At 44.2% G+C, this 12,160-nt stretch overlaps 1 protein-coding gene across 4 annotated transcripts in view; it reads left to right on the top strand.

Moving 5' to 3' along the window:
- The window catches only part of LOC127962245 (uncharacterized), a 211,841-nt gene that overhangs the window by 26,216 nt on the left and 173,465 nt on the right, over nucleotides 1-12,160 (top strand). For 3 of the 4 annotated variants that reach the window (XM_052561790.1, XM_052561791.1, XM_052561789.1), the window contains one exon: nucleotides 720-5,419. The exons of the other annotated variant lie outside the window; for it this stretch is intronic. In XM_052561790.1, the coding sequence (XP_052417750.1) occupies nucleotides 1,997-3,421 (1,425 nt within the window). In that variant the 5' untranslated portion in view covers nucleotides 720-1,996 and the 3' untranslated portion in view covers nucleotides 3,422-5,419. Of the gene's footprint in view, nucleotides 1-719; nucleotides 5,420-12,160 lie in introns of those variants that run through there. 4 annotated transcript variants of the gene reach the window in all.

Genomic DNA, 12,160 nt, shown 5'->3' with positions numbered 1-12,160 from the left:
ATGTTAGATAAGACTTCTGCCCTTAACAGATCTACATGCCCATATTCAGTTATAGTCATAGCGCCACCTGCTGGCAACAGGAAGTGGCATCTTTTACGCTGCGACAAACTACTCCTAGAATTTTTTTGAGATTAATATATATTTGGTGGTCAGTCTAATCTAAAGGCCTGTGCAATGTAAACTTGTGAAGATCTTGAGTTTTTGTTAAAGGGCGTGTCCATGGCGCCATGACAAGTTTGATGTCTTGCCTCAGCAAGAGAAATTGTTATAACTCAGGCATAAATTGTTCAATCTTCCACAAACTTCACATGTTCGATAAAGAGTCCTGGTCTGAACACATCTGAAGGCCAATATTCCATAATAATGATAGCGCCACCTGCTGGCAACAGGAAGATTGGAACATATACGGAATATACTTTGATATATTCCAATCAAATTTATGACTTTAAATGCATATTTCTCACCATTAACCTTTTTACTAATGCCACTCGCTGGTGGGGAGCCCGGGTGTGAGGGCCCGTTCATCGCTGCTTGCAGCTTTAATTAGGGCTTTTACTTGAGTAAATATTTCTAGAATTACTTTTACTTTTACTTGAGTAAAGTTTTTGGGTACTCTACCCACCTCTGCATATATATTTACTCAATTGATGTTAAACAAACCTCAATTTAAGTTTTAACTTTAAGTTTCCTTTGTTCATCCTTTGTGTATTTGATTGTAGAACTCCCTTGGTGATTGGACAGTCATCTCAGGTTTCCAGTGAGCAAGGCTGCCCGACCAGTGTTACCGACACTGGCTGTGAGTGAAACTCGGTTCCTCTTATCTCTGTCCGTTGCGTACATGCAGTGGCGACATCAGCAATTTGGCACTCCAACGATAGTCAATCAGTCCAGCCGACACACGACGCAATCTCTGGGACCAGTACCTAATCCTGGGCCTAAATCGGGGCCACTCTTCTTTTAAGAGAGGGTTCTAGGGAACAGCCCAATTTTTTAGTGCTGTCTGGCGGTTGACATCTTGGTGTTGCCCGGTTGTGTTAAAAGTCACAAGCTCTTTGAGAGGGCACAGCGCCAGAGTAACAGAGGGCCAGGGACACTGCGGTCGAATGTTTGGGGAGCGCCAGAGAGGTTGACCAAGCCACTGGTTTCCACCTGAATGGCCTCAATTCACCCAGGTGAAGCAAATGTGATAAAACCCATCCACTTTTATAAGCCACAGAATATTAGATATTCCCCCAGATATATTTTAAGTGTTTGACCCATTTGCTTCTTCAAGCCACACCATATTTCTAGGTTTCCTGCCCAGATAGCCACACACCTGTTGGCCCTATCTTAAAATCTAGCAGTAGGCTTAGGCCTCCTTATTCTCAGTAACACATCGTGTTTCTATTATTTTTATCTCATTTCAAGTGTTGTGTTTCACTTTGTTCTTTTTCTATCCTCTGTTCTGTTGTGATTTGTTTCTTTCATTTCACATAGAGACAGTAACCTGTGAGAGCCACCAAAGAAGCTAAATAGTAGAGCGACAACCAGCAGCCGAGGTCATCACGCGCCCGCTAGGCTACTGCCTGTCAAATCACAAGTTAATTGGCTGCTGAACCGTCTGACTGTTTGGATCAGTTAGCCCCAAAATTCTCATAAACGGCACAGCCCGTATTAATATACGATACGGAACAATTCAGGAGATCACCTATTCCATATATGTGTAGACTCTTAAATGATTATGGATTTTAAATGGACTTCGCATACCTTTATTTAAGTATTTTATTCTTCTTTTTCTTTTAATCTTGTATTTTAACTTAAGTAAATATGCTTTGACAATTCACTGTAACAGCAAAATAATTCAGTGTTCCCCTACGACAAACGTCTTTGGGTACCTGTAATGAAGCTGATAAAGTCAATAAACAAACAATAATCATATAGCTTGTTAACCATAGAACGATCTTGCATTGGTCTTTTTGTGTGTGTGCTGTGCTTCTCTCACCGACAGGGAGTCAGGATGTTCCAGACATCCAGTCCAGAAGTCCTTGGGGGCCACCTCTCAACATGGTTGAAAGCCGTTATGACCCCCTTCCTGCCCAAGGACGCCAGTAACCTGCAGCACCCAGAGCAACTAGAAACCGAGCTAGATGAACTGATGGCACACGATCCAACCCAAAGCGACTACTACAAAGAACTTGCGAGGATCCTCAGAAGCCTAGTTCACATTCTCATCGCCCAGGCACAGCTCAGTGAACGGAGCAACATCGACCTTGAACAGCAAGCAGCAACGCTTAAGCTTCAAGCGGAGGAGGCCTGGAAGGACCAGTCCCGAACCCAGAGTCGCCTTGATCAGCTCCTCCTCGAGACCCAGAACCAGCACGAGAAAGAGGACGACACAGATCCAAAGCTACAGAAAAAAGTAGAAAAACTTCACAATGCCCTGCAAGATCTTCGCCTTGACACAGATCAAAGAGAACAGCTGGAGAGAGAAGCCAGAAAAGAACTCAACAAAAAACTCCAGCAAGGTGACGCTCTCCTAAAAATAGCAGAAACTGAACTGAAAGAAAGAGACTATAAAACCTGGGCCTACAAAACACACTTGCAAGCGGCCCGAGCTAAAATCAATGAACTTACTCTGCAGAGAGACGAGCTCCAAGATGAACTTGACACTGTTCACACAGAACTGAAAGATTCTGACAGATTACAGAGTGGCTGGATTGGAGAAACGCACACCACAAAGTTTCTCCAGGCCCGCCACTCCAACCTTTTCAGCCAAGAACCCAGAGCTGAAAAAGGGGGTGTAAGCTCACGGCTCAAGAAATCACCAGCCAGCTTACAAGAACACCGGTCAACAACGGAGGGGGGAGAACCCTTCCAGAGAATGCATGCCACTAAACCCTGCACGGCTCACAGAGAACTTGACAAGCTAGCCCGAAGCATCCCTACGTTCAACCCAGATCCTGCAGGAGGACATGACGTTCACGCTTATTTACTAGATATTGGCTTTCACTTGCAAACTCTCACCAACGTGACAGATGTGAACACATTGTACCTGTTAAAAATCACGTCCAGCCGTGATGTGCATTGTGTTCTGGATCGTCAACCAGAGACTGTCAAAGCGTACTACCAGCAACTGCTACAAACTTTGACTCTTGAATTCTCTGATCCAGACTCAGACCATGGGCTCCTTATTGCTATGGACCTCAAACAGGGCCGACTTGAAAACCCACAGACTTTCTGTAGTCAGCTACGAATAGCCTACTTCGGAGCATGCAACGAACCAGGTATGCAACAGGATGTCGACTTAAAAACTCTGTTCCTCCGAAACCTACATGCCAGTTGGAGTTTTCATCTCAGAGTCCCAGCGTGTCTGCGTAACATGACTACAAGAGTTACAGAACTTAGCCCACAAAGCTTGCACCAAGCAAAAGACTATTTATGAAAAGACTGTGAAAAACCCCAAAGTCTCTGTCTCTGAGCACTGCTTGGAGTTAACCCTAGAGGGCGCCCTACAACACCACAGTCACAGAACTTTTTACAGAGAGTCAATACTGTTCCAAGCCAGCAGAGCAAGCGCTCTGAAAGATTCTGGTACCGGCGACCCAAAAAGAGCGGATCCCCACCGTCCAGGACACAAAGCCCCGACAGCCGGCAGTGGAACCACTCTCGATATGACACTGGTAAGCTCAAACCTGAGCCCACGTCAGAAAAACACAGGGCAGCCACGTCTGAGACAGCAGAGATCCTGAGGGTGCTGAAAGAGCTTCTTTACATGAAAACTCGCAAGACAGACAAGGAAGATGAACCAGACATCATATGTCTAAGCATAAGAACTGAAACCAACACCCTGTCTAACTGCCATCTGTAAGAGCCAAGCACCCAGAACACTGCTCATCATCCACAGACCACAGAGCTAACTGTCACATCACAAGGTGACAGCATAACCCAAGCTCCACAGCTGACAGCTGCACACCCTGAACGAGACAGCACAGGTTCTCACACGAGGTACCGCAAACACAAGGTACCAGAAAATGCTGTTTTGACTACTTGCCTTTGCAGTGAGCTACACAAGACCGGTCCTAACCACCCATCGTTTGTCACACCTGCCCTGATGCCAACATTCCTGGGCAGCCTTGTCAAAAAGGGGGTGGGCCGAAATTGAGTGAGCATGGAAGACCTGATCGACACAGGATCAAACCTGACGGTGATTTCATCTCACCTTTTCAAAAGACTCCAATTTGAAGCTAAGAGACAAGATCGAACTCTTACACCTCAAACTTGGAAACAGAATGTACAGTCGTACAGCCAGAATGACATCCGGTTTGAACAGGTTGTTTCCATTTACCTGACAATCGGTCTGATGAGTCTAGTACATCCCATTTATGTCTCACCAATGAACACTCATACATTTCTCATCGGCAAAGACCTGTTAGACCACTTTGACCCTTTACTGAACTTCAAACAGCTAAAAGACTTTGCTCAAGTGCGAGAACCTCTTTCCCTCCAGCCACACCGGTTGCCAGAGCCAGACTGTCAATTCACAGAGGTCACAGGAACTCCCACAGAGCCAGACGGTCAGGTCACAGAGGTCACGGGAACCCCACCTGCCAGCCGTGGTTCAAGTTCAAGCCTCTGCAACACGAACAGGGTATGGTGGTACCAGCTTACACCAAAGGGGTCGCTGTTCGGCTCAACCTGCAATGTGGTCAAACCTTAAACCACACGCTGGGTTTCTTCCAATCCTCACCTGAATGTGTGGAACTCGGACTCACACTTGAAGGCACACCCCTCACTGAAGTGTCATCTTGTATAGCCTACATCCTGTGCAACAACTGCACGGTAACTGACATTAACATTCCCAAGGCCTACGGGCTGGGATGGCTAGTGAGCCATGACTTTAATGACTTTGAACTTGTACTACCTGTCATTGAGTCCATTCCACCTGCACTGATACCCGAAGGGAGTACAAACAACATATTGTTCACTGCACCCTTCAAATTCGTCGCCATCACATCTGTCATGTCGGTGAGCAAAGACCAGGTGAGCGGGATGGATCTGACAGATGGAGGAGCCTTACACAGGTTTTCAATCTCAAGTGCAGCAAATTCTACAAGATGCTCATGCACTTCAGAGCGATACAGATCACCAAAAGACTCAGACAAGTTCTGTATAAGCTCAAAGAATACTGTGCCAAAGACTTTTTAGACTGTGGTCTTACCAACCTACGCACCCTGATGCTCCTCCCACTTCTGTCAAACAGTACAAGATTCCCATCGCCTCACACAAACCAGTGCAGGAGATCATCGAATCTATGCTGGAGAAAGGTGTCATCCATCCATGCAACAGCACCTACTCAGCCCTCTTCCGGCCCGCCCTCAAAACTAACTGCGAGTGGCGACCCACCAGTGACTACAGGAAACTGAATCAACAAGTCACCTTTATTTATATAGTGCTTTAAACAAAATACATTGCGCCAAAGCACTGAACAACATTCATTTGGAAAACAGTGTCTCAATAATGCAAAATGATAGTTAAAGGCAGTTCATCATTGAATTCAGTTATGTAATCTCTGTTCAGTTTAAATAGTGTCTGTGCATTTATTTGCAATCAAGTCAATGATATCGCTGTAGATGAAATGACCCCAACTAAGCAAGCCAGAGGCAACAGCGGCAAGGAACCGAAACTCCATCGGTGACAGAATGGAGAAAAAAACCTTGGGAGAAACCAGGCTCAGTTGGGGGGCCAGTTCTCCTCTGACCAGACGAAACCAGTAGTTCAATTCCAGGCTGCAGCAAAGTCAGATTGTGCAGAAGAATCATCTTTTTCCTGTGGTCTTGTCCTGGTGCTCCTCTGAGACAAGGTCTTTACAGGGGATCTGTATCTGGGGCTCTAGTTGTCCTGGTCTCCGCTGTCTTTCAGGGCAGTAGAGGTCCTTTCTAGGTGCTGATCCACCATCTGGTCTGGATACGTACTGGATCCGGGTGACTGCAGTGACCCTCTGATCTGGACACAGACTGGATCTGGTGGCCACGGTGACCTCGGAACAAGAGAGAAACAGACAAATATTAGCGTAGATGCCATTCTTCTAATGATGTAGAAAGTACGGTGTTATGTGAAGTGTTCCGGTTCCAGTTTACCTAATTAATGCAGCCTAAAAATCCTTTAACGGATTTGGATATTAAAAGCATATTAGTATGTTATGTGTATGCCAGGTTAAAGAGATGGGTCTTTAATCTAGATTTAAACTGCAAGAGTGTGTCTGCCTCCCGAACAATGTTAGGTAGGTTATTCCAGAGTTTAGGCGCCAAATAGGAAAAGGGTCTGCCGCCCGCAGTTGATTTTGATATTCTAGGTATTATCAAATTGCCTGAGTTTTGAGAACGTAGCGGACGTAGAGGAGTATAATGTAAAAGGAGCTCATTCAAATACTGAGGTGCTAAACCATTCAGGGCTTTATAAGTAATAAGCAATATTTTAAAATCTATACGATGTTTGATAGGGAGCCAGTGCAGTGTGGACAGGACCGGGCTAATATGGTCATACTTCCTGGTTCTAGTAAGAACTCTTGCTGCTGCGTTTTGGACTAGCTGTAGTTTGTTTACCAAGCGTGCAGAACAACCACCCAATAAAGCATTACAATAGTCTAACCTTGAAGTCATAAATGCATGGATTAACATTTCTGCATTTGACATTGAGAGCATAGGCCGTAATTTAGATATATTTTTGAGATGGAAAAATGCAGTTTTACAAATGCTAGAAACATGGCTTTCTAAGGAAAGATTGCGATCAAGTAGCACACCTAGGTTCCTAACTGATGACGAAGAATTGACAGAGCAACCATCAAGTCTTAGACAGTGTTCTAGGTTATTACAAGTAGAGTTTTTAGGCCCTATGATTAACACCTCTGTTTTTTCTGAATTTAGCAGTAAGAAATTACTCGTCATCCAATTTTTTATATCGACTATGCATTCCATTAGTTTTTCAAATTGGTGTGTTTCACCGGGCTGCGAGGAAATATAGAGCTGAGTATCATAAGCATAACAGTGAAAGCTAACGCCATGTTTCCTGATGATATCTCCCAAGGGTAACATATAAAGCGTGAAGAGTAGCGGCCCTAGAACTGAGCCTTGAGGTACTCCATACTGCACTTGTGATCGATATGATACATCTTCATTCACTGCTACGAACTGATGGCGGCCATATAAGTACGATTTAAACCATGCTAATGCACTTCCACTGATGCCAACAAAGTGTTCAAGTCTATGCAAAAGAATGTTGTGGTCAATTGTGTCAAACGCAGCACTAAGATCCAATAAAACTAATAGAGAGATACAACCACGATCAGATGATAAGAGCAGATCATTTGTAACTCTAAGGAGAGCAGTTTCAGTACTATGATACGGTCTAAATCCTGACTGGAAATCCTCACATATACCATTTTTCTCTAAGAAGGAATATAATTGTGAGGATACCACCTTTTCTAGTATCTTGGACAGAAAAGGGAGATTCGAGATTGGTCTATAATTAACTAGTTCTCTGGGGTCAAGTTGTGGCTTTTTTATGAGAGGCTTAATAACAGCCAGTTTGAAGGTTTTGGGGACATATCCTAATGACAATGAGGAATTAATAATAGTCAGAAGAGGACCTATGACTTCTGGAAGCACCTCTTTTAAGAGCTTAGATGGTATAGGGTCTAACATACATGTTGTAAGTTTAGATAATTTAACAAGTTTATACAATTCTTCCTCTCCTATAGTAGAGAATGAGTGGAACTGTTCCTCAGGGGGTCTATAGTGCACTGTCTGATGCGAAACTGTAGCTGACGGCTGAATGGTTGCAATTTTATCTCTAATAGTATCGATTTTAGAAGTAAAGTAGTTCATAAAGTCATTACTGCTGTGGTGTTGGGAAATGTCAACACTTGTTGAGGCTTTATTTTTCGTTAATTTAGCCACTGTATTGAATAAATACCTGGGGTTATGTTTGTTTTCTTCTAAAAGAGAAGAAAAGTAATCAGATCTAGCAGTTTTTAATGCTTTTCTGTAGGATATGCTACTTTCCCGCCAAGCAATACGAAATACCTCTAGTTTTGTTTTCCTCCAGCTGCGCTCCATTTTTCGGGCTGCTCTCTTTAGGGTGCAAGTATGCTCATTATACCATGGAGTCAAACTGTTTTCCTTAACCTTTCTTAAGCGTAAAGGAGCAACTGTATTTAAAGTGCTAGAAAAGAGAGAGTCCATAGTTTCTGTTACATCATCAAGTTGTTCTGAGGTTTTGGATATGCTAAGGAATTCGGATACATCAGGAAGATAACTTAAAAAGCAGTCTTTTGTGGTAGAAGTGATGGTTCTTCGATACTTGTAACAAGAAGTAGAATTTACAATTTTGGCTATATGAAGTTTACACAGAACTAAATAATGATCTGAGATATCATCACTTGGCTGAATAATTTCAACACTATCAACATCAATTCCATGTGACAGTATTAAATCTAGAGTATGATTTCGACAATGAGTAGGTCCTGAAACGTGTTGTCTGACACCAATAGAGTTCAGAATGTCTATAAATGCTGATCCCAATGCATCTTTTTCATTATCGACATGGATATTAAAATCACCAACTATTAAGACTTTATCTGCAGCCAGAACTAACTCAGATGTAAAATCACCAAACTCTTTAATAAAGTCTGTATGGTGCCCTGGTGGCCTGTATACAGTAGCCAGTACAAACATAACAGGGGATTTATCATTAACATTGGTTTCTCTGGATAATGTTATATGAAGCACCATTACTTCAAACGAGTTATACTTGATGCCTGCCCTCTGAGAAATCCTGAAAACGTTATTATAAATTGAAGCAACTCCTCCCCCTTTGAATTTTAGACGCGGCTCGTGTTTATAACAATAATCTTGGGGGGTGGACTCATTTAAAATAATGTAATCATCAGGTTTTAGCCAGGTTACTGTCAAGCAGAGCACATCTATATTATGATCAGTTATCATATTATTTACAAAAAGTGTTTTCGTAGAAATGGATCTGATATTCAATAAGCCAATCTTTATCATTTGTTTATCCATATTGCATTTGTTTTTTATTTGTTGAACCTCAATTAAATTGTTAACCTTAACTTGGTTTGGACGTTTTTTGTATTTTCTAGTTCGTGGAACAGACACAGTCTCTATAGTGTGATATCTAGGTGAAAGAGTCTCTATGTGCTGAGAATTAACTGACCTCTGTGACGGGAGGCAGCTAGCAGACGGTTGGTTTAGCCAGTCTGTCTGCTTCCTGACCTGGGCCCCAGTTAGTCAAGTATAAACACTAAGACTATTTGCCATAGTTCTAGACAGGAGAGTGGCGCCACCCCAGGAGGGATGAAGACCATCTCTTTTAAACAGGTCAGGTCTGCCCCAAAAGCTCGTCCAATTGTCTATATAACCTATGTTATTCTGTGGGCACCACTTAGACATCCAGCCATTGAGTGATGACAATCTGCTATGCATCTCGTCACCACAGTAAGCAGGGAGAGGACCAGAGCATATTACAGTGTCTGACATCGTGCTTGCAAGTTCACACACCTCTTTAAAGTTATTTTTAGTGATCTCCGACTGGCGAAGTCGAACATCATTAGCGCCGGCATGAATAACAATCTTACTGTATTTACGTTTAGCATTAGCCAGCACTTTTAAATTTGCCAAGATGTCAGGCGCTCTGGCTTCCGGTAAACATTTGACTATGGTGGCTGGTGTCTCTATATTCACGTTCCGTACAATAGAATCGCCAATAACTAGAGCACTTTCATGAGGTTTCTCAGTGGGTGCATCACTGAGTGGGGAGAACCTGTTTAATGTTTTGATCGGAACAGAAGAGCGGTGTTTTGACCCACGACTACGCTGCCTCACCGTCACCCAGTTGCCCTGCTGCAGGGGCTCTGCTGGAACCGGACAATGTACAGGAATCCCTGAGCTAGACGCATCCAAAGCCATATCTAGAGCCCTAACATTCTTACTGTCCTCAATTAAAGTTTGGATGCGTGTCTCTAATTCTGAAATCTTCTCTGTCAGCCTAACTGTTTCCCTGCATTTATCACATGTGAATCCCTCATCAGCGACAGAGATAGATAAACTGTACATGTGGCAAGAGGTGCAAATAACAATTGTAGGAGAAGCCATTACTCACCGTGCTTGAAGAAATATTCTTACTGCGGTTGTTTGATGAACTTGTGGAAAACTGCAGCGTGAGAGAGGAGAGGAGAGGAGACAGTGCCGCTGTCACGATGGCACAAGACCCAGCTGGAACAAGAAATGCCCCGAATCAGAGGAGCCACAATCCTCCCTACACTTGATGTGGCCTCTGGATTCTGGACCATTCCGGTGCACCCGGAAAACCAACACAAACTGGCATTAACACTTGGCGACCGTCAGTCCAACTTCAACAGGTGTCTGTTCGACTATGCCAACTCACCAGCTGATTTCAACATCTGTTTGAACAAAGCCTGTACAGACTCTAACTATGCTAGACTCAGTTTCGTGTGCCATCTTCCATGCTGTAAACAGAATGGTTTCAAAACTGCAAACAACAAGCCAGTCAAACACCAACACCTGTTCCAGCAATGTGACAACATCACAAAAACACACAATGTGACTGTGTACTGGAAGAAGGGAAAAGGACACTCGAAACTACCAAGTCTAGACAAGGACTTAAAAGATCAAACTGACACCCTTGCCAAAACTGGCACAACAGGCTGTGGTCATTCCCAACCCATCCACCCACATTCAAGGGTGAAGTGATTACACACAGCATAAGAACTTTACTAGCTAAACTGCCTACCTCAGAAATGCTTACGCTGACTCCGTTGTCTACACAGACCAACATAGCGGACATGCGGGCTTCTACAACCTCCATAATGACTTTGCTTTACCACCTCTCAGACCCCTTCATCCACCCTTGCAACCAGTCTACAGTTACTGACAACCAACGCTCCAGACCACTGCATGATGCAAAAAACATTGTGGGTTGTTAACCGTCTGACATCAAAATGCCAGGGCTTCTAATGCCATGGAGCAAAAGGGGGATAATGCCAATATATTTCCATGACGCATCATGTGCTGCACCACGCAGCACCAGGGCCACTGACAAGACACTGAAGTAAGCATCATGCCAGCAGCAAGATGTGGCAAAACATGGGCCAGGGCGAGCTAAACCCAGTCGCCGCCCACGAAGTAAAGAGACTACCCTGTCCAACCAAAGACAGCCCTCGCTTGTTTCTTCCTCTCCTTTCTCTCTCTCTCTCCCTATTGTCTGTACCAGGATGCTGCTGTGGTTTGCAGTGCTGTGCTGTCAGCCAAAGAGAGGACAGCTGCCACCGAGAGAACCACTGAGACTCCTGATCACCAACGACAGGGCACACTACCCCAGCCCTGTAACCGAATACAGCTGGACAGGGATCCGATGGAGAGAGGACTCCCTCACTCACACTGAGGCCGATGTCAAACACATGTTCAGCCAAGATGAGAAAGTGACTGTTACACAAATGGAGTTAAGTGGACACCACCACTGCTCCAATCAGTTCCCGGGAGCTTTGCTCAGAGCCGCTGCTGCTGCCAGAAAGTTTAACATTGGTATGTCCAGTGTCCTGCCCATCCTGATGATTGCCATCCGATGATGTCCACACAGGGACTTCATCCGACGAAAAGGGGGAGATGTAACAGATATGCAGGTCATCGATTCATGGGTTAAATTCAGGCATATAAAATGAAACCTTTTTACACTAAATGCCTGGCGCCAGCCTGGCTGGATTTAAATTATTTACGACAAGAAATTCCAGAGTCACGTGAGCAGCCTCAAAGGAGAAGCGAAACACATTCCACAACACACACACACATAGGCACACACACACAAACAAACCTTTCTTAACATTCTTTACCTTCGTCATTTTATTAATAAGATGTATTGAGTTCATTTGTTGTTCACACGAACAGAGGCGTGAACCATTTCAAGCCATAAGAGCTGACCCAGGAAGTTCCTCGCTCTCTTGCTCTTGACCCTCTTAGCTTCTGCTCTTCGCTTCCGCACTTCTGCTCATCCATCTGCGCGGCCTTGGTCCGCTCTCCTATCGCCGTCCCTCTCAGTATGGCGGCTGAGAGGACAGCCGTTCTCATGGCTCCTTCGGGAGCTTTCATCT

This window comes from Carassius gibelio, chromosome B7 (genome assembly GCF_023724105.1).
Source record: "Carassius gibelio isolate Cgi1373 ecotype wild population from Czech Republic chromosome B7, carGib1.2-hapl.c, whole genome shotgun sequence".
NCBI lineage: Eukaryota > Metazoa > Chordata > Actinopteri > Cypriniformes > Cyprinidae > Carassius > Carassius gibelio.
Note: the sequence above shows the minus strand (reverse complement) of the source record. Positions and strands in the feature narration are given on the sequence as shown.